Source organism: Xiphophorus couchianus, chromosome 8 (genome assembly GCF_001444195.1).
Source record: "Xiphophorus couchianus chromosome 8, X_couchianus-1.0, whole genome shotgun sequence".
In the NCBI taxonomy this organism is placed as follows: domain Eukaryota; kingdom Metazoa; phylum Chordata; class Actinopteri; order Cyprinodontiformes; family Poeciliidae; genus Xiphophorus; species Xiphophorus couchianus.
In genome coordinates this window covers 10,246,009-10,273,066 of record NC_040235.1, presented here as the reverse complement: position 1 = coordinate 10,273,066, position 27,058 = coordinate 10,246,009, and the positions used below count along the sequence as shown (strand labels likewise).

Here is a 27,058-nt window from a genome sequence, read left to right as displayed (position 1 = left end):
ATGTGACTCTTACCAAATATTTTTGGTTAAAAGCAAACAAACAAAAAAAAGAATTAAGTAAATGAATATAGTGGGACAAACATCTTTATATTCTTATTAAAAATTGTACTAACAATACGAATGTGAGTTTTTTTGTTGTTTGTCCCAGGGTCTTGGCTCAGTAATGACCTAGCAAATTGCCTAGTGTGTAATCTGACTCTCTCCTTATAAAAGTTGGGTAAAGTCCATCTCCCTCAACTACAAAAGCTGCTCCTGAAAATAAACGGAATTCAGTAATAAAATTCAGTCATACACTACTTATTTTATGCACGCTATAGTGTTAAATATCAATTTTATGATAGTCTGACATTGAATGGAAGAATATAATTCACATTGTCTCAACAAAGAAAGGAATTTAACAAATGTAATAGATTAAAATACTCCTATTATTTGTATACATTAAGTTCGTAGCAGTGTCGATTCAAAGTGAGCAATTTATCAAATAATTAGTTACAATGATAAACTGGAAATAAATAAATACATAAATAAACATGAGCCCTCTAAATAATTTATCTAACATTAAATTCATATTTACCTTTGTATTTGTTAAATGATAGTGTATCAGTTAAACAACCAGTCAGTATTTTAGACATTGTTAATATTAACAGTGTTTTGTCTTAAAAAAGTTCAGACCATGAACGCTATCTGAGCTGTATGTGGCCATGACGCAAGATAGAGCCCAACGAACAGCAATCTCATCGTGGACAGAGAAAGTAGGACGTCCGGTTTGTTCAACCAATGAGCAGATTCCACATGCGGACACTGAACTCCGCATTCGACGAAGAAACGCGATTGGTGCCGATCACAACCCTGGTGATTCCACAACACACAGTCTGGCAGCGGGCGAGAGCAGCCAAGCCGCAACTCAAACACATGTTTAAATTACCTATTTAGAAAGACTGTTTGAGGATTTAGCGACTTTAAAACGAGCGGGCGAGCGTGATAGTCTTCAACTGGTCTGGTGCCGATATAAATTCTTGTTGAACGGTATCGCCAAAGAGCTAGCGGAACACAGCCGGCGAATTCAAGCTGAGGCAACGTAGCTTTAGCTTGTTAGCTTCTGGTTAGCAAAGCGACCCGCTAATTCGTTCGCTCTCGGCGTACACCTGCGTCCCACGCTGTCCCGTGTACAACTACCTGGCAGCTTACGCTCCTCGCTGTGGACTTTCGCTCGTTTTTCTTTTTAAACGAGTGTGGAAACACCGGGTGGAGGAACAGGAACCGAGCCCGGTTAAAGGTTAGGAGCAGAGGGAACAAGCTGTGTTCTCGAGTGGCCGTTCACCATGGACAACGCACACACGAAGACGGTGGAGGAAGTTTTCAGCTTTTTCAACGTAAATGAGAGCACAGGTCTGAGTTTAGAGGAGGTAAAGAAACAACGGGAGCGATTTGGACCTAACGGTAAGATGCTAAGCGTAATGTGTTTATTGGAAAGCAAGAACAGGCTAATTACCCGGCTCATGTGTGGGCCATAATGTAATGACAAGCCAAAGAAAAGGGAAGCTTGTTGATGTCACAGTGTGATGTTGAAATATTGTAAGACATTACATACGTTAATGTATTGGCAATAAATTGATTTGCTGATATTAATGTGAAGTACTATCAACACACTCAATACCCCGCAACAAGTAATCACATTTAGCTAATTGCCTTTCCATCTCTCTCCCTTGTGGCCTCGATGGGATGGATGTCCTGCAGAATTGCCAGCAGAGGAGGGTATGAAGACAATTTAAAGATCTACCCTAAATTTACTACAAATCCTTTTTTAGATTGTTTTAAAGAAATCTTTAATTCACTAATCTTCATTCTTTCTAGGCAAATCTCTTTGGGAGCTGGTGATTGAACAGTTTGAAGATCTGCTTGTGAGGATCCTTTTACTTGCTGCCTGTATATCCTTTGTAAGTATACCACAATTTGATGTTCAGTTATCTTATGCTGTGTTCTGAGAACTATAATGGATCAGCTAATGTAAACACAAGCGGTTTATCCAGGATTTCATGTGTGACATCAAAGCTGCTGGTCAATATGCTTCAGTGACATTTGCTACCCACACAATAACATTTTGCCCAAACAAAGAAGCCATTTTGTACTTGGATAATTGTATGTATTAATGGATTTAATTATTTTCTAAACAGTTTTCCTTACACCTGATTTTTATTGATAGTGATTCTGATTCTGTCTAGTTGTTGATTTTTATGGAATATGAGTGATTACAACCCTTGATGAGGTCAAATAACTGATAAACCTCCTGCTTGAAAATATTAAATAAACATAAACATAATTACAAGTCCTTACAGCAGCATGTGAGTAGATAATAGTACATATAAGTTGCTAGTTGACGTAAAGGGAATGAAATGGCTTCCTGGTGGGTGCTAATTGATATGTTGGCATGACATGTTTGTGCAAACTGTGGTTTTTTTCCTCCTTTGTTTTTTTTTTTTTACCCATTCAAATGTGGTATGAAACAATTGTTATATTTATAGTGCAGCTGTTGTTTTACAAGCAAACTTGTAAAACATTACCTGATCCAATACTTCACAAAATCAGGGCAACAGGTAAGTTTGCTCAGTTTACTCCTTGACCATTTCATGCTCGCCCATTCCCATTTTGTGCATGAAAAAATTATTTTGTTCCTATTGACTTCAATCATCACCTAACAGTTTCTCTGTCATTTAGATGTTAGATGTTTAGTTTCTTGGTCATTCAGATTATTATGAAAATAATCAATCGACTAATATCAGCTTTTTTACCTTGCTTAACAACTGAATGTCAGTAGGGCATATTATTCAAACCTAATTAATTCTGGAATAGTATAAAAGCTGTACAAATATGGCATATATAACATTCTAACCTTAATAATCAACAGAGTTTTCAGCAGTAGCAATAATTTTTCTAATACCATGAGTGTTTCTTAACCATATTATGATAAACATGTCTTTGAACAACCTTCTGCTTGAAGGTGGTCTTCACTAAAATATAAATTTACTAACCTTATACTACATTAACTGACTTTAAAACAATGGTTTTCGAAATGGGTACACGTCATCTCTAAGGAACAATATGGAATTGCAAAAAAACCTCAAGTAGCTAAAATGTCTTTATGAAATCTCTCCCATGGTATTACATATTTAAATATTGATAAAGGTTGTCCTTTCTCACACTTTCAACCCAATATCAGTTTATTAGAAAAGAAACATTTTCTTACTCATCTATCTGTGAAAAGGACACTGGTTTATATTACAACTTGGGCATATTCATATTCTCAAAACATGAGAAATCACTATTCAAAGAAATGAAAAAATGATAAGAAAACATTAAGCCATATTAGTATCCATTACTACCTCCTAACTTTGAACCTTATATGTACCTCCTAAAAAAACCTCTTGGGCAGTTAAAGACAGAGGATTTAGTGTTTAATATTATATTTCCATTTGTACAAAAAAAGCAAGTTGTACATTAATTTGATGCATTGTGATCCAAAGCATGTAATTCACTCAAAACTTAAAGTGTGTGTGTTTTTTTTTTTATGTAATGTTCTTAAACTCTTATCAGTGTTTTTATGATTTAAGATTCAGGTTATTACTATACATTTGTTTTATGAAATTATTAATCTTATAAATTTCTACAAAATATCAACCAGAGTTAGAAAGATTAAGCAGATGTTTTTTTTTTTCCTTTATTAAAGAAGATAAAAAAATTCAAGTGAAAATGATCTGATGCATTAAAATGCACACCTGGAGCATTGTAGCTGCCAGAAAAAAAAAATTATTGCTCATTTTGATTAAATTTTAGTAAAATAGTTTCAAATATTTAAAACTGGTTGGATTTTATCTACAAAATGTATATATTGGTGTGGAACAATATGAATTAGGCACAATGTAAACAGAAACAAAATGGGTGATAAATCTGACGTTAAAAATTTGAGTACCGTACTCCTCCTCCTCCTACCTTAATAAACAGTTTTCCCTTTATTCACTGGCGCTACATAGTTTGTCAAATCGAAGTAGTAAAGTGTGTGGAGATGTTGACTTTTAGGTGCCAGCTTCCCGTTTTTACACTCCTAGTGTAATCCCTGCCCCTCCATTCTACTATGTCTGGACATTGGCCAAAAGTGAAGTGAGGACTGGCGTTTGCTCAACTCATTCTGTATAATTCTTCTTCAGATTTGTTTTCCTGGCTGTTTCTTTTGTGAGTCACTGAGGCAGAGATGATTTAAATACCAGGTGTGCTTTATTTAATGACTCTGCTCTGAGTTTATTGTGTTCATATTGGATTTAATCATAAGTAACCAGCACTTCAGTTAATGAATAGCTGAATCTACTGACTATATATGGCTAGCAACATTTGAGGGATGTTCAGGCTGCCGTATGATCATGATATGACTGAGATGAGTACTGGCTGTTTTATTCTTCGGTATATAATTTTTTATTCTTCAACCTGTTCCTTAAATATACTAATTTCCTCATAGATTTCAGATTATACCTTGGAAAGAGCTGTGATCTAGTGCAAACTGGACAAAAAACATATCCAGACTCTTCTCTAGTGACACAAAATGACAGGAGAGCAGCTGTGATAATATAGAAGTGGATGTATCCACTTCAACGTCCTTCAGTGCTGATTATATCGTACCAGTAAGCAGCAGGTTATGTCCTTGGATGTTGGAGAATGAAAGAAACTGATTCTTGAGAGGTCAGTTTAGTTTAAGATTTTAATGTGCTACTGTTCTGCAGCAATGTGCAGAATAAGAACTTCACAGTAGAAGTGAGTGAAAATATCAGTTTTATCATATTGTATTTACATGAAAATGTGTTGTGTAAATACAGACGTGAAGCCAACACATGGAGTCACATTTAATCTGCTGTAAACCTTTTTATCCAGAGAGTGAGTTCTAGCTTGTTTCGGCTGGTGTTTAAATCCTATCACAAGGATACATCGTAGGAGAGGTTTACAGCAGTAGGATAACCGATGGCGTTTCATAACCGGAAATATTTTCAAACAGGAGACTTTTTCTGTATTGCAACCAAGTGAAACAAGTAGTTTTCTTGCAACCAGCTAACTGGCAGTGTGCAGCAACAGTTGATGGCAATGCTTTTTTTTTTTTACTGCGTTCTTTGGATTCTCTTTAAAAGAAATCCAGAGAAAGTGGATTCCTTTCAGACTAGTAATGGACCCAAGCCTATTTTCAGGATTAGCTAATCACGTCACCTAAATGCAACATAGTAGTGTCAACAGGTGAAATGGATAGTGTTTTTGTTTCTGAGTGAGTGACACTTCCCTGCGTAGATCATGTTAGACTCATTGATAGATTTATTTCCCTTCAGTCATTTTCAACTCTCGGAATTGGCTGTTGGCTCAATGGCTTACAGGGATGCCCAAAGTCGGTCCTCGAGGGCCGGCATCCTGCATGTTTTAGTTCTCTCCCTGGTGGTAGTAACAACATTTTTAGCAAGTCAATGTTCTTCTTAGGCCTTCTAATGAGTAATCATTGGATCCAGGTGCATTAAACCAGGGAGAGAACTAAGACATGCTGGATGCCGGCCCTCGAGGACCGACTTTGGGCACCCCTGACTCATTAAGACATAGAATAATCTTTGATTTCAAAGTCTATAAATTGTGAGTTGTATTTTTGTTTGCTTTTAGTCATCTCACATCTGCAGAGTCCGTTTCTTAACATGACGGTACATAGCAATAATTAAATTATGTACAAATGTTAACATTTATATTTCAGCTCTGTAGAAGAAACTGGCAAACAAAAAACATGTATAAAATGATAGAAATAGAAATTGGATCTTAAGCAGAAGAATTTAAATAGGCTACAGTAGGAAAAGACTCAGGCACTTGACATCTTATTTGACTCATTCTGCTCCTGGCACAGATTCTAAAAGAGGAGATAGTAGTTCCTGCTCCTTTTTTCACATATCCAGACTTGGCCCAGTTTGTAATATTGGCAAGAGAAGAAGCTGCTTGATCTTCATTTACATGTTGTCCTCTAATATCTTGCAGATATTAATGGAAGTTAAAAGACAAGGTTTTGCTTGTATGGCAATGAAAGATAATTAGTAACATAGTGGAATCTCCCTGCTTCTTTATTTTTGACATTTGGCTTAAACTTTCCCCTAAATAAACTGCATTTGTGTTATCAATAATTGACAAAAATGGTTTAAAATCAATGAGATGGGTAATCATTTAAGCAGAAAAATAGGGTAACATTACATCTGAGTTTTCTGTGATGTGAAAGATGTTACATTTTGATTAACATGGAACCATAGTTTTCTTTCTGTTACAATATAGTCATTCTCTTATGTATGAAGAAATGTACATAACGTTTTCAAATGTTAGTTTGGGATTTTATCAGTAACAAGTTTAAGACAAACAAGGCTCTTGTCCATCAAAACACATAAATAGTCATTGACAGTGGTTGAGACACTGCTGTCTCCTCATGTTGTCAACCTTGAACTGACCACAAAGTCAACGTCCAGCTGCTGACCCAGCATACAATCTATGCGGAATTATGTAACTTTTGTGTTGGACACAAAATCTATAAAATTTTCAGTGATGTCAAGTTATAAACAAATCTATATTCCCAGAAGCCTTGCTAATTTGTTATATAGTCAATTTTGAAATCAGTGGTATTTTGTTTTCCCACCAGATGTGTTTAGAAAAACATATCCCAACTTAGACCACATCTGATTGTACAGTAACCTCAAAATTGGTTGGATTAATTTATTGTAGGGTGAAATAAAAAAATTGAATTTTTCTTAGTCACAAATATATTGCTTTAGAACATAAAGCAATGTATTTGTGACTAGATGATAAAAGATGGGGCCCTGAAGAAAAAATTGTTATATTGTCAATATAATTGAAATTTCTTCCTATTTCCATGTCACCGTATAACCTCAATTTATTCCTTAGTGCTGCATTTTAATGTAAAGCACATATTTGTTGTTGCCATCCTGAAGGCTGTAATGGTACAGATTATGCTAATGTCTTAGGCCACAATGTTCAGGGCTCACATGGTCTCTCGTTTAAACTCTTTTACTCTGCATTTCATTTCTGATTCATACTTTCCTTTTCACATGCAGGTTCTGGCCTGGTTTGAAGAGGGAGAAGAAACCGTCACAGCCTTTGTGGAGCCTTTTGTTATCTTGCTTATTCTCATAGCAAATGCCATCGTAGGAGTCTGGCAGGTAAACACACATTACATTCTTATTTCTGATGCCCAGAGTCCAAGTTTTGGTTCATATTTATTACAATTGTATATGAATACTCATACTGCTACAAATTGACTTAGTTGGGTTTTTGGTCATCTAAAAATGGGAAGCTGAAGTAAGCTTAGCTGTAAAAATTCACCAAAACATTTTGATACAGATTTGAATATTAGTAATGTTTTTTTATGTGTATATGAAGATTGAATATTTATTATAAAAAGCCAAATATTTTATTAAGTACCATGCATATTTTTTTAATCTAACAAGCTATTTAAAGATTAGCCATTGTGAAACTGCTGCATTAATAAAGATCCCTGTGGAAAAACTCAAAGAGCCAGCAGAATAATCCAAATAGTTCAAGTAAAATAGTGCTCTAGATCAAAGAGGAGGCCTGGTGTGCCAATTTATTTCTCCAGCATTGCCTTGTGAAGTTAATTTTAGTCTTCGCTTATTAACAAAGAGCACTTTATGTATGTTAAGAACCTACAAAATTTATGTTTAAATGGTAAGCTGTAATTTACCCATTTAAAATATCATTATGTAGGTTTGTAGTATTTACCAACAAACTTCCTGTCCATTATGCAACCTGGGACCTTGATTACTGAATACTGAATACTGGAAAGAGGCAGGCAAAAAAGATTTTGATATTTATACTAGAAAGGTTAAACAAATAGCACTTTGATGTAAATGTGTGATTAACCAAAACAATAATGTTTTGCCATTATAATATCACCTTGTCACCACTTGAACTGTTTTATCAAAAACTATTGTTTCGATGTTCCTTCCTTGTTTGCAGACTTTGTTTTGAATGTTTGAAAAGTGCTGTTCTGAATAATTCTAGAAATTAGCAAAGAAGAGTCATTTCTGTCTGACCTTGTACTTAGCTTTAGTCTTGTGTGACATTTTTTCACCTTTTTTTAATATAAATAATTTTTACCCTTAAGGAGCGAAATGCAGAAAATGCCATTGAAGCTTTGAAGGAATATGAGCCAGAGATGGGGAAGGTGTATCGCCAGGACAGGAAAAGCGTTCAGAGAATCAAAGCCAGGGACATTGTGCCTGGCGACATCGTGGAAGTTGCTGGTAAGATTAAAATTTTAGCTATAAATTAACAAGTTTTTAGTGTTTTTTCAAAGTTTGAAACAGTTGCAGTTTCAAAAGTGTCAACATTTTTGTTTTTATGGTTTTAGGTCTTTCTAAGCAATAGAGTAGTTAATTATTATTATTAATTTTTTCAGCTTAATGAAGCATAAAGTAACACAATGTTGCCCCTCCCCCATCTGTTGCTATGCACTGCTGGTCAGTTGGATGAAATGAAGGTCCTAAACTGCTCTGTAGTTTATTTTGGTGGTGTGGAGGTATTTCCAGAATAATTAGTCGTAGTGTGGTAACTAATGGAGTGCCTCCCACCACTCTTATTAAGGTAATGCTGTTTAAAAACCACAGTTGTCAAGCTATGTAGTTTCTCGATTATACAACTGACTGTAGGCAAGTTGTCCTAGCAGATAGCCTGATAATATTTGGATATTATCCAAATAATATCAGATTGTTAAACTTAATCTGAGAAGAGCTGAAGAGCAAAAATGTTACACTGCACAATATCCACTTAATCCGCTACCAAATTTAGCATGCTTTTTCTAAATTTAGGTCTATGTGTCAAAAGCTAAATATTAATAGTAAATTGTGGCTTTTGTTCTCAGTTTATCATATAATTAGTATCTTATTCAGGCCAATGCCAAGAACATGTAAATTGCTGTAATTTCGCGCACTGCTCCTGTTGGTGACCTTACAGTGTTCCAAATTCCTTCCAAAGTTTTTAGCTTGTACACATAGTGAGTGAGCTGTGGACTCATCTTACTCATTGCCCATGTTGTTTTTTAGGATAACAATTGTTCAGTACATGTAAAGAACTACAAGAGCAAATGTTCACTCTGTTCCTGACCATTTCTTGGCTAACCTCAGCTCGAACTGGGCCGCAAATGTTTATGGCTTTTGCGTCACTACTCCCTTTCCTCTGATTTGCTCATTTTTTTGTTTGGTTGTTTAGGTCTCCTTTAACCAAGAAGCTTTTAAGTGAAGTGTATCATAGTTTTTTCTATCAAACTCCCTTTAATTGTTTTTCTTTCCGTGAAAATGAATATTTCCTTACTTTAATGCTTAATTTGCTGTGCTTAAAAATTTTTTTTCATTACTGTCTTACTAACTGAACTGTTTGGCCTCTTTCCAGTTTCGTAAAGCTGATTACTCTTAGTGGTTGGTCCTGTTGTTTTTAGGTTTAACAGGTTGTAAGTGCACCATTGCCTGTAAGCACATCAGTCTGCTCTTCAGTAAACAGTAACTGTTATAACAATTTCTCTGCACTATTATGTAACCCTTCAGGAACTAATAGATGCATATTTTCTTTTCTGAATCAGTAAACAAGCCTCTTCTGCTCAGCCTTTTGAAGCCTAATAAAATATTTTTGCATTATGGTGCTACTATTTCTCAATCATGTAAAGACGGACATCTAATCTGATTATATGTAAACATTATTGAATGCTTGCTTGGGTCCTGATGTAAACCTGTCCTGCTAAGTGGAGCAGAGAGCTGCCTGCAGTGTTTGTCAAATTCTTCTACAGTAATTGATGAAATTCACACAAATGGAGTATGTCAACATTACATGGATAAATAGCTGATTGAAATTCTGCTGGTATCTAGCTTCAGCTAAGGTGATCGACGGAGGGTTTAGATTCACTTTGATTCAGTCTTTTGGGAATTAATTTTCAATTTGTACTCGAGCCAGAAATGAATCAAAGCTCAGTGTTTCCACAAATTCAGGTAACTCTACTGTAGAGACCATGTGAGTTATTTTCCACAGGTATGTGTATTGGCTTTTCCCCCCACTTTATTTGTGCAATAGGTTTTTTGCCACTTAAAAAAATCAGGACTGTAGTATTGGCAGTGCCTAATTCCAAGAACAAATCCAGAAAATGTTTCAGAAAGACAAGAAATATTAAAGTGCTATTTGTTCTTTTTTTTGCCTAGACATTTTTAATGCTGTCAGATTTTGTGCCTTCACTTTTTTCAACGTTTTGTATCTCAACAATTTTCCAGAATGGATCAAGTGTATTTTTTCCCATCAAAACTCTACACACAGCACCCCCTAATGAGAAAAATGCTTTCTTTTATTTTAGCAAACATATTTAAAAAATACAAAACTAAGGCATCCCATGTCTTGTGCTTTTGCTCAAGGCTTTGTTAATGTCCTGTTGGTAGCAATTACAGCCTCGAGTTGTCTGATTATGATGCTACAAGCCCAGTACACCTGTCTTCGGAAAGCTACCCCATATCACTTAGTAGAATCTCTCAAGTTTCATCAGGTTGGATGGGGAAATATTGGTTCGATAGTCATTTTCAGCTCTTTCCAGACAAGCTGGAGTTTCAAGTCTGGGCTTTGGCTAGGCCACTCTTGGACATTCCCAGAGTTGTCCTGAAGCCACTCCGTTGTCCTTCTGAAAGATGAATCGTCTCTCCAGTCTGAAGTCAAGATTGCTTTGAAGTAGGTTTTCATCCAGGAGGTCTCAGCACATTGCTTCATTCATTTTTCCCTCTATTTTACCTAGAGCCAGAAATGTGCTTTCCTATTCGGTCAAGTCAATTTACCAAAGGTGGACTGAATTATGCCGTTAAAACATCTCAAAAATGGTTAGTAGAAGCAGGATGTGCCTGAGCTCAACCGTGAGCTTCATAAGAAAACACTGTAAATACTTAAATCCATATTATTTCTTTATTTTTAGTGTTGTTTTTAAATATTTGTGGAAAAATTTTTTTAATGTGTTGCTGTGTGTGGAGGATGTTTAATGAATGCACCGTATGTTTAGAAATGATGATAGTTGACATTTATGAATCTATCTGTGGTATGTGGTTATAAATGTAGCACGAAGTTGCTGACCTAGAGCATTTTGATTTTTTTTTTCAATATTGCCTCATTAAGAACAGAAAAATTATGAACTAAAGATAAACTGATAAGTTTTATTGCATGATTTGCAATTTTCCATATATATATATATATATAAACCTTCTTTGTTATAAATATGTTCTACCCAGAACTCAAATTGCAATGCTGTAATTGTAATTTGTTAAAAAGGTCATTATTGCCCTTTTATTTTGTGCATTGACAAACTGCAAAGTGTGGTAATAAGCAGGAAGATTTATTTATATCGTATACAATCAGTATAATCATACGATGCATTTTAATTTTCTAGTTTGCAGTTCCAGGAGTGTGTGGATGTATTAGTGGTGTAACAAATCATCGGAGGCCACCAATGTTGAGGTTTTACAGCCAGAGACTTTCTGTAAAGAGCATGTCCCCAGATGCCTCCTAGCTTATTTCTTTCCCACCAGTGGTTGTTTACTTTGTATCCTTGAGGAAATAGTTGTTTGCACAGCCTGAATCCAAACAACAGAGAAGAGGACCTGGATTAAAATTGATTTAACCAGATTAGCAAGACCAAACTTTATGGCCTTTTTATGACATAATCTCTGTCTAACTTCATTTTCTAATACCGGTACTTTAAATTCACAATTTCAATGATGAATCTCATTTGTTTTTATCTGATATGAGATCTCTCTCTGGAGGCACCTCAAATGGTTTCTCACTTTTTTGATCTAAATAGAATCACTGTTGCTGCTCTCTGCCTAATATTTTATTGCAGCAGAAATACAACATAAAATCTCTGGATTGGTATTATTTGTTGACAGAAATAACTTTATACTTTATTTCTAAAGAAAACTTTTTTCTACAGGGAAAAACTGACTTTGCTAACGGCATCCAATTTGTTTCAGTTCATTTTCTATCTTATTATAGCCCTAACCACATATTTGTGTGCCAGACAGGATGCAATGTGGAGAAAATTTGTTGTTTTTACTAGGTTGGGCTCCATTTAGTTGCTCTTATCAGAGTTTGAAAAGGTCATCGAGAGTTTTTTGCTGCCTGTTTGCCATTACATTCAAGCCCTTCATTATAAGAAGAAATGATCACAATATACATTTTCACATGGTGTTGGCAAACTACATCATGAAAGGCTGAGGTAGCAGGATAGGTTTTAGTCTAGGTAATGTATGCACCTCCTTAAGTTGTCTGATTTTCACTTCTCAACTGTATTGAAACCAAAATATAAAAATCAAATTTATTTTGAGCTAAAGTTAAAATTTTCTGTAAGGGTTGTAAAATTATGCACATTTTGGAATTTTCCAAATGTATATAAGTATATAGAAAGGAAAAAAAAGTTTGTTTTTTTAATTAATGGGATTTCCAGGCGTTCTGTTTTCTAAAAATTGCCTCCATCAGTTTATCCACCCATACCTTGGTCTGTCTGTTTGTTCACCCACTTCTCCATCCGTCCCTATTCTAATATTTGTCTACCTATTCCTTCAACTATTTTTGCATATACTCAACCATCCTTTCCTACATTTGTCTAGCCATCAATCCCTTTCTGCTTTTATCCCTTGTCCGTCCATCTATCCGTTTCGGATTCCATCTATTTTGCCATTTAAAAAAAAATGGCTTTAAAGGACAGATAACTCCCAAATCAGAGTTTCATAGAAAATGTTTGTGGCTTAAATAACGTGAAGAACTCTGCATCAGGCCTGGAAGTCATGTCAACCATTTGTGCGCCACTTTATCTTTGACTACCCTGAGTGGTACAATGAGGACAGTTCCAGTGTTTACAAGCCGGTGGAAGGTTTCTCTTTAAGTGCAAGTAGCCTGACATTTGTCCCTTACTCAGGGGAGCGGATAATGCAGATAAAATCCTTTGTTCACAAGGGAGAAGGAAAGGTCCATGTTCCAGAGGTCATTCACACTCCCATATTTGGAAAAAAAAAAAAAAAACGAGAGCTAAAAAGAGCATGCTCTTTAAGACCAAAGGCAAAACATCTCCCTTGTGGAGTTGAAAATTAGGTCAGTGCAGAACATTTCTGTGCAAGATTGCAAAAATAATTTCATTAACGTTGTGGAAAATTAGCCATTTTTGATATTTTGCTTTTTCAAAAACTAAGTTTTTGAAAAAACATATTTTTTAGAGGCATATTTTTAATTTTGAGCTTTTTATTTGCAAAGCTAAATATGTTGCTATATCTTAATTTATGGATTATATAAGCTAGATTCATTTGCCTTTACTATCTTGTCTGGCTTCTGAACCATCCTGATTGCCGGTGTAAGTGGGTTACTCCACTTACTGTGACCCTATTCCCAGTATACCCCAGTGGATGGAAAATTAGCAGGGTGTTCTTTTTTTCTCTACTGGTAAGAGGATTTCTAATTAGCCACTTTTTAGTGCGAAGCTTCCCACAGGCTTTGTTTAATTTTTCCAGTCGCCGCAGTGCCTTTGTATCATCTCCCTCACTGTCCTGTTTTTTTAGGGGGGGTTTTTACGGGATTTATCAGTGATGGAGAGAGTTTGACAATGCGTAGTAAACCATCGATACCAAATAAGGTAGCACAGCCTACCATCCATGAACATCATTGGGGAGGCAACACATATTACAGTAATACCATTTTGAAATAAATAGTTGTGTAATCAAGATCTCATTTGTTTACTTATGCTGGTTTGTTATTAAGTATGTTTTTATTACTTAAATCTATGTCTGCTTGGGGAAAACGTTCCCTAACAATCTTCTGACTGAACACAATCACACGTCACAGTTTCTATTTCAGCTCATCTGATGGAGTGGGATATCCTTTCTTGAAACAGATGTTCTTAGCCTCCCCCTTTCCCTAGTTCCAGCTGGATGTCTTCAAATGTTCAAAAATAGTTTTCCCATTTTTGGGCGTACTGTTTAAGAAACTCATCTAAACCCCTTTTTTCTTTCCCTGCAGCCCGTTCTCTCTTCCTCTCCTCTCAGATGGGCACAGCAGAGGTTTACATGTCTGTCACCACTCTACTGTCCACAGAGCGCACTCTAAAGAGCCTCTGAGTCATTGCTTTTATCTTCACCCTTTCAAGCTGTGTGATGACTAACTGAATGGAAAATGTCTCTGGTGGAAGAGTGGTGGTTTCCGTTCTTGGTTTCTGTGAAATCTTCTATAAATATAAGCCATCAATAATCAAAATGGTGGCCTCAGCTGTATATCATTCATGTGTCTCTTATGGATTTGATCTTTTTTTTTAAAAGTTTTTATGTTTTTGTTAAGGAAAACATTTAAAGAAAAAAGATGCTCGATTAATTCTGACCACTGCATATCAGCATTTATCTGTTTGTAACTAAGCTAGAAGTGAAGCCAAAGGAAGTTTGAGAACAGTTTAATCTTTCAAGTCTAATAAAAGTCTGCAGCTTTATTGGTGCTTACTAGATTTAAGCAGAGCTTGAAATATGTTGTTTACATCTTCCGTTTATTTTATTGGGACTTGCTGGAGCCTTTTGTGAGGGAAATAGAATATCATGAAGTGTATCATAGCCTCTTGCAGGGGATGAGCTAGTCATTAATAATGCTGAAAGCATAACCTTTTCCTGATCTGAGCAACAATAACTTTTCATTATTGCTCTAAAACACCTGTATTAGTAGTAGCTGCTTAATTTCCCCCCTGGTTCTTGTTTAGATTTACAGTTATGACTTGTTAGGGGTTAGATTCAAATGTAGGGTATTACAGTAAATCACATTTTATTTGATTTAAACGAGGTTCTGCCACGGTATTGAAATATAAAATTTTGTCATTGAAATGTCTGGAAAGGGTTATAAAATACTGTTTATAATTCAGATTTCTCTCTTTTTATGTACTTAAGAAATGCAACTCAAATTTCAAGGTACCAAAAGTGTCATTTCTGTCCACAGTTGGTGATAAAGTGCCTGCAGACATCAGGCTGACTTCTATAAAGTCGACCACCCTGAGGGTAGATCAGTCGATTCTTACAGGTAAAGTCTCTATCCTCACCTTTTCAATTTCCTTTTGGTGCGTTGTGATTTGCCAATCTCTTTGTTAAAATGTAACTATATAAAATGTATCTGTTCAGTGTGTTTGTTTTGAATTAGTTACACATGATAATCAATGAGACTATAGAACAGAAATTAGAAGGTATTTTAAAAATCGTCCTGAATTTGTGGGTGCATCATTTTCCTGTGAAGTTGGTGAAGAGGGTTAGGAGAGGATAGTGAAGGATGGCTGATGTTCAGGAGAAGTAGTGAATCAACTCTTTAAATCTCTCGTCTTGCTCTGCTGCCTTAATTGGTAGCAAATTCCATGGGATATTTTAGTGTTTGAGCTATTTTCCTCCTCTCTTTCCTTCCCCATTCATGGCCATGCCGCCTTTCAGACGCTCTCCGTCTCGTTCTGTTTGAGCTTTACAATTCACGCACAGTTGATTATTCCCAAAAGCGCATGCAAACAATGTGTAAGCACACATTAGTTAAGGCCTTTGAAAGGCAACACCAGGGCAATATCTGATACTTGTCAGGTTCGCTCAGTCAGCTGCTAAGCCTTTTCCACACTTCTGTTTAAAATGTCAGTCGGGCACCACTTTTACCTCTTCACTCTATGCTATGTAGAAACTCACTCCGTTTTCTGTTCTCATAACTCTCGTTTTGCCGTCTTGCAGGAGAGTCTGTATCGGTGATCAAGCACACAGATCCAGTTCCAGATCCACGAGCCGTCAACCAGGACAAAAAAAACATGCTGTTTTCTGTGAGTAACTCAGAAGATTTTCTTGTGTTCTATTTCACATATTTCGACTACATTTAGGTGCCATACTCTTCGATGTCTTTTAATCTTTTTTTTGTCCTGTTGAGCCTTATTCACATCAATTTTTTTATGAAGAGACACAGTGATTTACAACACAATTCACAGGGATTTATCTTTTCCTAAATTTGTCACTTAACCACAAACTTCTGCATATTTTATTGGGATTTTATGTGAAAGGATCTTGATACAAGATTAAACAAATAATTATCTGAAAAGTGTGGTGTGCATTTGTATGCAACCCATCTTGTAGAACCACCTTTAATTACAATTATTGCCACATCAGATGTGCTTGTTAGATTCTTGATTAGAGGCATAAACTTTGACTAGGCCAAGTTAAGAAACTTAAGCCAAGTTATGTGTTTAACAAAGTCATCACTCACAGCCTCATGTCTTAACTGCTTTAACTTGACAAAAAAGTGCAATTCATTGTATATGAAGACTTTTTTTTTCTTTTTAAGCTCAGACTTTGGACATTTTGACATGTTAGCTATTTCTAGTAAACATTTTACCCATTTTGTAGTTCTTTAAATGTCTTGGTCTACTAATCCGTGTGTTCACTGCTCAACCTCAACAGGGCACCAACATCGCAGCAGGTAAAGCTGTAGGTGTGGTGGTGGCCACAGCCGGCAACACAGAGATCGGCAAAATCCGAGATGAGATGGCGTCCACAGAGCAGGAGCGCACGCCCCTGCAGCAGAAGCTGGATGAGTTTGGGCAGCAACTATCAAAGGTTAACAAATATCCATTTTCTAGTCAGAACTTCTAATCTGGATCATTTAAATTTGTGCAAAATGCACTATATTCATTCTGTTTGCTCATAATAATCTTTGAAGCTGAACTACTATTTTGTCACAGGTCATCTCATTGATCTGCATTGCTGTTTGGATCATCAATATCGGACATTTTAATGACCCGGTCCATGGAGGCTCTTGGATCCGAGGTGCAGTCTATTATTTCAAGATCGCGGTGGCTCTGGCAGTCGCTGCTATTCCTGAGGGTAAGCCGAGTCACACAGATAATACAGCATATCTGGAATTCTTTTTGTTCTTTAGACATACAAAATACTGCTAAAATTTTTGGTTTTTTATACAACCTATATGTAATAGGTTAAGATATAAAGCAAGGAATATCTCACTCTTTTTTTAGAGTGTGAGATTTTTCTTACTTAAAGCTAAATAACACTCTTCCCCTGAATGGACCTGCTGTAACCTCTCTAGGTCTGCCTGCTGTCATCACTACCTGTCTGGCTTTGGGAACGCGCCGCATGGCCAAGAAAAACGCTATTGTCCGCAGTTTGCCCTCCGTGGAGACCCTTGGCTGTACATCTGTCATCTGCTCTGACAAAACTGGGACGCTGACCACCAATCAGATGTCTGTCTGCCGGGTAAGAACTCTAGTTTTTTAGAAGAGAGGAAAGTCCTTGGTGGGTTTTACAGTTTTACTGCTCACCACAGTCAGGGGTCTGCTTGTCAGGCACCAGCAAACAAGAAATTGGACAAATGCTGAACAGTGTCAGTCGGTTAGTTGGTTCTAAAATTTTTATTACATTACAGCACATTAGCAGGCAAAATTTAGCACGAGAATTAATATTTAACCTTTATTTTAAATATTCGGCCCACCATACAGATGGTGGCCCACCATACAGAACTTACGTTTGATCAATGAAATGTTTAAAAACTTTAAAGATGAAGATAAAAAGTAAGATGTCATAGTGAAGCTAAAAAGGGGGAGAGTAGGATACATTTATAACCTGTCCGTACAAAAACAGATGTGGATACATTTATAATCTGTCCGTACAAAAACAGATGTGTGTAGCACCCTGGACCATAAGCACACCAACATACCAAGCAGCAATGTTCTTATGTTTGTGAAGAAATTGTGCAGCTTTTTCTCTAAAGTAGCTAAACTTAGTCAAAAAAATAATCTGTTTATTTGTTTGAGCCTAAAAAGAGCACAATTTAATTTCACCCAGTTCAAGTTGGTCATGTGAAAGTATAGCATTGCAACGTTTGTAAAAAACCAAAATGCCACAAATGAACACCCTTTTGTACAAGTGGTGATGTGCTGCAGGCAATGTTTGTCTCTAAGCATCCTCCTGGAATTGGCAGCACAGTGTGCCTGTCGCTCAGGCTGAAAGGCCCATTACACATTAAAGTATTTGAGTGAAAACAGAACGAGATGTTTTCCTTTCCTGTGTAATTAGCATAAATATCTTCATATCATATCCGTTTGTTTCATCTTGTTGGTTGTTGCTTAGCTAAGTGCACAGTTCATTTCAATCCTTCTATATTTCTGGATGCGTTTTTCTGCCGCCGCCCCTCCGCTCCAGCAGAATCCTGATCAGCATGCAGTAGTTAGTCAGCAGCATAAACCAGTTGAGTTGCATAACTGACCTTGTGTCTCTTTCTGCCTTGCCTCGATATTTGCATCTCTCTCAAGTCAATAGTGCTCACATAAAGCCTTCACATAATTTTAAATAAATATTTTGGTTTTCATCTCTATTCTCTTTCAACTGTAGTTATTAGAACCACTAATTTGACTGCTGGATAAGATGCTGTAGCTTGAAGTACTTCAGGCTCAAACAGTTGCAGAATCCCCTAAAATAGTAAAATAATGGTGATATATATATATATAAGGAATGAAGAGTAATATTAATGTTCTGCAAAAAGACCTAGCATGGTCAGTTTGTGGATTTAAAAAGATCTTTATAACGGTTCTATTTAATTGTTTCCCCCTAAGGGGATTATAGTTTTCTACTGTTTATTCTGGGACCTGAATGCCACTAAGAAGATTGTACCCAGGTTCCTGTAAGATGACATTTATAGACTTGATCCACCACATTGTTCTTTATTTGCTTTGGATCAGGATTTTACTGTGTTTTTTTTTTTTTTTTAACACTGTTCAGTGTTGTAACAGGCTGCCACCTGCTGGACTAAGATTAGAATTGTTTTTTTAAACAGTTTTGACATCCACCTAGAAGTTGGATGGTGGAATAAGTAAATTATTAAGCATTTTTGTGTTGACCTAATTTTTAAAGCAGTTTTTAACAAAAAATGGTTTGTTTCTTGTGTTCTAGATGTTTATTATTGATAAAACCGAGGGGGATCACTGTCCGTTAAAGGAATTCACTGTTACGGGCTCCACATACGCTCCAGACGGAGAAGTGTGAGTATTCAGTACCTTTTAAATGTCTGAGCTCAAATAGGTGTATCTTCAGCTAACATGTCTAGTACTTTGCCTTACTTTTTGTGCTTGTCTAATTTCTTTAGCTATCATAATGGCAAACCAGTAAAATGCTCCCACTATGATGCCTTGGTTGAGCTGGCCACTATCTGTGCTCTCTGTAATGACTCATCACTGGATTATAATGAGGTTGGTGACTGTTTTGGATGTTTTTTTGGTTATTTTTTTATTAAATGGTTTATTACTCATCAATGTTTGTTCTGTCCAGACCAAAGGTGTCTATGAGAAGGTAGGAGAAGCCACAGAAACAGCGCTGACGTGTCTGGTGGAGAAAATGAATGTGTTTGATACAGACATTAAAAACCTGTCCACGGTTGAGCGAGCCAATGCCTGCAACTCTGTACGTAATCTTTAACTCTATATCTATTGTTTTCTTTTGTAATGGATTAAAATTACCCCCCAAAATTCTCATGGTTCTCTTTTGTTTTATCACAGGTCATCAAGCAGCTCATGAAGAAGGAATTCACTTTGGAATTTTCCAGAGACAGGAAGTCTATGTCCGTATACTGCACTCCAAATAAAGCACGGTCCTCTGTTGGCAAGATGTTTGTAAAGGTAAAAACTTCTCCTACTGAAGCTGTAATTCCTGTGTTTCCTGGAACAAAGTATAAGCAAAGGTGGTGACGAGTATTTTCAAAGGCTGAATTTGTGTGAGAAATTTAAATGCAGTATAGAAAAAAAAATTATTTTCAAAATGCATTCCCTTGCTTATAGTCTTGATGCATCATTTCAAGCATCTGTCCATTCATCAGTCCATCCATTCATTTGTTTGCCCATTTTGTTGTCTATTCGTCTGTTCATGGATCACTTCATCCATCCATTTGTCCAGGGTCTGTCCATCATCAGTCCATTTGTTTTGCTGTTCATTCATCCATTCTTTAGTTCTGTTAACCCATCAATCAACCCATTTGTCCTGGATCTATCATCCATCCATCTGTTTTTTTGTTTTTCTCATCTGTCCATCCACTTATTCATTCATCCATTCATTTTTCCATCCATCCTTTCATATGCTTTATGATCTTGCATCCATTCATTTGCTTCTTTTTTTTCTGTTGAACATTTAACCGTGTGTTCATTCACCATCTGTGATCTGGCCATCATTCTTTTTCCCCAGTTTGTAAAACGTCACCGTTATCTACCTTAAATTCAGATGAGTTTTTGCATTTTTTTACATTGCATTTTTAAAAGATGATTAAAAAGGACTGAATGCTAGAAATGCCTAAAATTATTAAATATGACACATGTAGGAATCTGGAGACAGACATCTTTTACTCATAACAAACTGAGATTTCTTGTCCATTTTGCTATCTTAACCATCTTTGCTCATAGGGTGCCCCAGAGGGAGTTATTGACAGGTGCACACACATCCGTGTTGGCAGCAACAAGGTGCCGATGACCCCTGGCATCAAGGAGAAGATCATGTCTGTGATCAGAGAGTATGGGACCGGCAGAGACACTCTGCGCTGCCTGGCTCTGGCGACGCGAGATAACCCTGTAAACAAAGAGAACCTTGTGTTGGAAGACTCTTCTCGCTTTGTGGAATATGAGGTAAGAGGGGAAGATAATCTGTACTTTGTGTTTTATTTATTTAATTTTTTTTGTAAAGTTTTATCTGTGTTTGTTTGTCAGACTGATCTGACGTTTGTGGGTTGCGTCGGCATGCTGGATCCACCCAGAGCGGAGGTGGCCGCTTCCATCAGGCTTTGCCGTCTTGCAGGCATCAGAGTAATCATGATCACCGGAGACAACAAGGGTAAAATCTACAAATCACAAAACTGGAACGTCTCAGGTTGCTTGACTTTTGTAAAGTCTCACTGATTAAACGTTGTGTGTCTCAATATTTCAGGTACAGCAGTAGCCATCTGCAGACGTATTGGCATCTTTGGGGAGGAGGACGATGTTTCCAGCATGGCTTTCACTGGCAGAGAGTTTGATGACCTCTCACCTGCCGCACAGAGAGATGCTGTGGTCAAGGCTCGTTGCTTCGCTCGCGTTGAGCCAGCACACAAATCCAAGATCGTCGAGTATCTGCAGTCCTACGATGAGATCACAGCTATGGTAAGAAGGAGCTGTTTCTCCAGTGTTCTGTAACAGCCGATCTAGAAGATGTTTGTTGACATTGTGACTGGTTTTGTGTTGGGTTTAGACCGGTGACGGAGTGAACGATGCCCCTGCTCTGAAGAAGGCTGAGATTGGCATTGCCATGGGCTCCGGAACAGCTGTGGCCAAAACTGCGTCGGAGATGGTGCTGGCTGATGATAACTTTTCCACCATCGTAGCTGCAGTCGAGGAAGGCAGAGCCATTTATAACAACATGAAGCAGTTCATCAGATACCTCATCTCCTCCAATGTTGGTGAAGTTGTCTGGTAAGGATTCTGGGGTAATATGCTCCCAATTCTCCATTTAAAACATGTTTTTCCTCTCATATAACTCTGATTCTTGATGTGGTTGCAGCATCTTCCTGACTGCAGCTCTGGGTTTCCCAGAGGCACTCATCCCCGTTCAGCTCCTCTGGGTCAACCTGGTGACTGATGGGTTGCCCGCCACTGCCTTAGGATTCAATCCCCCCGACTTGGACATCATGAGCAAACCTCCACGAAATGCTCGGGAGCCCCTCATCTCCGGATGGCTTTTCTTTAGATACCTTGCCATTGGATGTAAGTTAGGACTGTATGGAAAGTCAATCCTTAGCAAATCCATGCTCCATATTTTAATGGCACACCTGCCTGTTGTTTCTGTTTACCTTAAGTTCTTTTCAACTGCTCTTTTGTGTCGTCTTAACAGGTTACGTTGGAGCTGCTACTGTTGGCGCCGCTGCTTGGTGGTTTGTTGCTGCTGAGGATGGACCAAGGATCACCTTTTACCAGCTGGTAGGTGTTAACTCTTTGCTTTCCAGTTCACCTCATTTATCAGCTCTAAAGTCTAATCTTTCATCATCAATCACCTCCTACAGAGCCATTTCCTGCAATGTGGCCCAGAGAACCCCGACTACCAGGGTCTGGACTGTAAGGTTTTTGAGTCCCCTTACCCCATGACCATGGCCCTGTCGGTGTTGGTTACTATAGAGATGTGCAATGCCCTCAACAGGTTGGTCTGAGGAATCCATACAGACATAATTACATTGTCTAAAGATTTGTGTACATTTAACCTTATTTAAAGCAGATCAATCCAAAAGTATCCATACCCTTTAAACATTTCCACATGTTTGCATTAAAACTGCTGATATGTTTATTTTAACGCCATTTTATGAAGTTAACCAACCATAATGAGCATACCATTGTGAAAGGGAAGAAAAGGGGGAATGGTTTTGCAACTTTTTTAAAATCTGAAATGTAGAGACTTTGGAGAATTCAAACGGTGTTATGCTTTGCATTTTTGGCTAAAAGGTGCATTGTGGCCTCATCTCACCCATAAATATTCTCTAACAAACCTCAGGGGCCTTCAGAGAACAGTTGTATTTGAACTAAAAATAGATTACTAATTTAGTGTCATCTGAAGGCAGTTTTTTGCACTAGATTTTATTTAGGGGGCATTGAAGCAAAGGGGGAGAATAAAATTACTCACCACAGTTTTTAGAAATTTATTTGTAAAAGTTTCAAGTTGACAGTCATGCATTACTTTGTGTTGATCAGTTGCATAAAGTCTCATAAGGTACGTTAAAGTTTGGTGTTGAAGGGTACAAATACTATTGCGAGGCGAGTTTTTATGCATAAACAGAAAATCTCCTGAGGAGAATGAAGCCTTTATTACATACAATCTTGTTCAACCAATTAAAGTGTTTAATAAAGATCTCATTTTGTTATTGTGTCTCAGTGTGTCAGAGAATCAGTCGCTGCTGCGGATGCCTCCCTGGGAGAACGTTTGGCTGCTGGGTGCCATCTGCCTCTCCATGTCCCTTCACTTCCTCATCCTCTATGTGGAGCCACTTCCAGTACGAAATTACATAGTTGTATCATTGCAGTTTTAAAACCCTAGCAGTGTATTTATTGTTACATTTTTTTCTTTCTCTTTTACAGATCATCTTCCAGATCACCCCTCTTAACCTCACCCAGTGGCTAATGGTGCTGAAGATCTCGCTGCCCGTCATCCTGCTTGATGAGCTGCTGAAGTTCGCTGCCAGGAACTACCTGGAGCGCAACAGAGAGCTGGAGAAGCTCCCCAGCTCCAAAGGCTGCTGCCTGTTTGCATGTATGGAGGGCATCTCCTGGCCCTTTGTGGCCATTTCCCTCCCTCTGGTCCTCTGGATCTACAGCTCTGACACTAACCTGGCTGACATGTTCATGTCCTGACTGACTTGAGCACAACCTCAACTTTTTTCCATTCCCCCCCTCCCTCAGCCCCCAACTCCACCCCTCACCCACTGCCATCACCTCCTCCCTTCCTTCTCTCTCTGCCTTCCTAATTGTTCATAGTTAGCTAGCTAGCGTGTGTATGCGTGTGCGTTTGTAGAGTTAGAGTTGTGTGTGCGCGTGTGAGCTTGTGTGCACGAGAAGGACCAACTGTAACTCATAAAACGCAACAAATAATATAAAAAAAGTTAAAATTTAAGTCGCCTGTTTGAGGTGGGTCAGGACTTATGAATGGCTGAAGCTTTGAAGTGGCTCCCATTGGGTTGGACTTTGTTGCTGGTTTAAGAGTAAATATAGTGTTGCCAGTTCTTTTTTTTTTTTTCCATTGTCAGTTTTGCCTTTAAGGTATGTTTTAAATGTTAGGATTATCTGCATTCTGCCCTACGTCACTACTGTTAGAGAATTTTGTTTAGGCTCCCCTTCTCCTGAACACGTTAAAAAGTAAAGATATCAAATCAGTTGATCTGTACAGAGATTGAACAATATTTTATGCAATTTTTTTTAAATGGCTTTGTAAATTGTTTAAGCAGCGTGGCTTAGAAAAACCGCCTTGATTTACTTTCTGTTAACCATTGTGTCTTCAGTATAAATTCAAAACTCTCTGAGAGGACAAGCTCCATTCGGCAGACAAGAAACAAGGGAAAGGTTTGGGATGCTCGGCTTTAATAAAAAGGAAAAATAAAATCCTGAGAAACAAAAAAAGCTGCATGCCCTGTGACCAAGCATGAACTCTATGTGGTTTCTCATTTCAAATTTAAATGTGTACGCCCACCCCACCTTGTTAAAACATAAGTAGCTTTGTGGATTTTTTATAATTTTTTTTTTTTTTTACGATATTGATTAAAAATGAAGTCGGTTTTTCTGCACTAGGCAGAGCACAGCTACCTCAGTATGATGAAAAATGCATTTTTTTTAAAATTGTTTTGCTCATCTCGAGATGCTTTCCCTCAACACATCTTGCTAAAAGATAACATCTGAGGTGTGCCCCCTACTTGCTTGTGCAGAAAACGAAGAACATCTTTCTTCCCCTTTAACTTTTTTTAAGGATGTGTCTTATTTGTATTGATTGTGACATTCTTTAACTTAATTTGTTGTGGAGACAGAGCTGGGTGGGGATGCTTTATGTTGTCTTAACATTTCCATAGTGTTTGATTCAAAGGACATCAAAAAAACATTATCCTACAATACTAATACAAGTTGTCCAAATGAACATTGATTGCAGATCAAAACCCTAAATGTTGTTTTTTTTTCTATAAAAAAGAAAAAATACACTCACAATGAACCCTTTGAATCAAGTGTTTTCTGTCTTTATTTGTTTGAGACTCATGGTTATTACATTTCATATCCAGTGTTTTTGTATGTGCATATATTCCTATAACAATAATTTATAAAAAAACGAATGCTTTAGTTTTTCTGAGTTCAGATGTTGGATCAGATCCTTCAGTAATTTGCATTTGTGGATATTTTCCATGTGTGAAAAACTCAACTAAAGCATGTTTTTAGGTAGAAGCCTGGTTGTTCTCACTGCCTGTGTTTGTCTTAACAAATGTGTGCTTTTATTTTCTTCAATGCCTTCCATTGGCTCCCCTGTCATTAGAGTGAGTATCCATTTCTTACATCAACTACATACTGAGCCTTCAAAAGTACTCAAAAGTACTCCCCCTGGAACTATTCCATATTTAGCATGTTACAACCACAAACTCTACTGTATTTTATTTGAAAGACCAACACAAAGTTCATACATGTAAAGTGGTAGAAACTGAGATCCAATATCGATATCTTATAGAACAATTTTTAGTTTCATCCCTCAGCTGCCTAGAGTGTTCCTTGGTTGTCTTCTGAGGGATCAGACCTCCGACGCCTACCCAGTGTTGGTTTTCTAAAAATGTCCATCTTGGCTTTGTCTGACTAAACCTATCATCTTATGTCAGAGGTTTCACTAAACGGTTTCCCAATACGGCTGCACTTGTACCGAGATTGAATTGCTGAGAGTTTAAGTTTACATGATAATTGGGTGACATTTGAATGTGATTTCCTGCACTAGATGCTATTTAGGGATATCAGAATAAAGAGTGGCAAGGATAAATGCATGTCACATATTTAACACTGTAGTTTCCCTTCCACTTTGTTTCTTCGAGTAGCTGTATCACATTAAATCCCAATAAAAATACATTGAAGTTTGATTGTAACATGATAAAATGTCAAAAGTTCACGGTGTGTAAGAACTTCCAAGGCCCTGTACATCACCACACACTGTCCTATTGAAGTATTTCAGGATTTTCTCATTTAGATGTGTTTTAAGCTAAGATCTCTTCATATGTAAACATACATATGCAAGGAAGTAATCATGCCATCATTTCACCACATCTCACTTTTGTGAACCTCACTGTGTGCTGTACTTTTCACCTCTGGACACTTGCTTATATGCACATTGTAAAATGTTAGATTTTCATTCAGGCTTCACACACTAACTGTTTCTCTTTTTTGTTTTTTCTAGGTCAGTTTTCATGAAAGCTTTTGGCAATCAGAGCAGAATAAGAAGTTGGGAATCGTCTTTCCACAAAGTGTGCGCTCACGCATAATCTCCCTCACTGCAGACACCGTGATGACCAGCAGCACACACACACGGGTGAAAAGAACATGTTTTCAGAATGCATACAGTTATCCTGCTAGTTGTCCCTTTCTCCTCCAACTTCTAACACAATAAAATTCCCGCAGTGAGTCACACATTCCTCTGTGTGCAAATGCTAAATTAGGACGATTATCCAGCTATATGTGCAGGGATGTCCTGAAATGCTCCCCTCCTGAGTCCTCCTTGCATGAAGAAGTTCTTCCATTGATAGCTCGTCAGTCGCATCGGTCACTTTGCAGAAAAAGTGGGTTGAATGGTCTTAGCTGTACATCAGTGTACAAAAACATTCATGCATGCGTTTCAGCTGTATGTAGGCTTTACAAATTTGTATTTATAGATTCTAATGTATAATACTCTAATGACTTAAAGAGCGTTTTAAGAAAGATAAAGAAAAGTTGTAAAATCACTTTTTATTGTAATGGTTTGGGTCATTTGCACAATGTTAGACATGAATACCTGATTCATGCTGAACTTGACTGTGCTTAACCTTAGCATTTTTTTTAAAAATAGTATTTTTTTTTTATCCCATCACTTAACGTGAGAATACCACTTACTCTGCCAGTTAATTTAATGAATTAGCCAATAGCATCTAGGTTAGCAGACTGTCGTTCATTTCACAGTGAACCTGCAATACAGCTCGTTTGATTTTTCTTATTGCCTTGACATTCCTATAATTATCTATCTTTATCAACTGCTGTAAAACTGTGATTTAATGTGAGGAACCCTGTATGGCCTCCTCCTGACACCTGGTAGAAGAACAATATTAATCATATGTAAACGTCAATCATTACTGAAGGCTGATAATGATTGTACAGTAAATACATTACCGAGGTTGTGATTTCAGGTAAATAAAATAATCTAGTATTTGA

The 27,058-nt window shown here is 37.3% G+C and overlaps 1 protein-coding gene across 2 annotated transcripts; it reads left to right on the top strand.

Annotated features, from left to right (window-relative positions):
- The first annotated feature begins 819 nt into the window (after positions 1-819).
- atp2a2b (ATPase sarcoplasmic/endoplasmic reticulum Ca2+ transporting 2b) lies at positions 820-27,058 on the top strand. Of its 2 annotated transcripts, none has more exons than XR_003596494.1 (24): positions 820-1,440; positions 1,738-1,755; positions 1,855-1,937; positions 7,122-7,226; positions 8,192-8,330; positions 15,061-15,141; positions 15,822-15,907; positions 16,539-16,694; positions 16,820-16,961; positions 17,182-17,348; positions 19,041-19,129; positions 19,234-19,336; positions 19,416-19,547; positions 19,643-19,762; positions 20,537-20,755; positions 20,837-20,960; positions 21,054-21,265; positions 21,354-21,574; positions 21,663-21,865; positions 21,993-22,078; positions 22,162-22,295; positions 23,022-23,139; positions 23,225-25,155; positions 26,055-27,058. XR_003596494.1 is itself a non-coding variant. In XM_028025220.1 (24 exons), the coding sequence occupies exons 1-24, from the start codon at positions 1,323-1,325 to the stop codon at positions 26,066-26,068; spliced, it is 3,042 nt and encodes a 1,013-aa protein (XP_027881021.1). In that variant the 5' UTR covers positions 820-1,322; the 3' UTR covers positions 26,069-27,058. The 2 variants fall into 2 exon arrangements, 1 of the variants encoding a protein (XP_027881021.1); XM_028025220.1 differs by having other exon boundaries at positions 23,225-23,396.

What these genes read in the sequence shown, in the direction of transcription:
- atp2a2b (XM_028025220.1), top strand. Translation starts at nt 1,323, where the DNA reads ATGGACAACGCACACACGAAGACGGTGGAGGAAGTTTTCAGCTTTTTC. An exon ending in TTGCTGCCTGTATATCCTTT is followed by an intron (nt 1,938 to 7,121) that starts GTAAGTATACCA and finishes TTTCACATGCAG; the next exon opens with GTTCTGGCCTGGTTTGAAGA. An exon ending in TTGGCAAGATGTTTGTAAAG is followed by an intron (nt 19,763 to 20,536) that starts GTAAAAACTTCT and finishes CTTTGCTCATAG; the next exon opens with GGTGCCCCAGAGGGAGTTAT.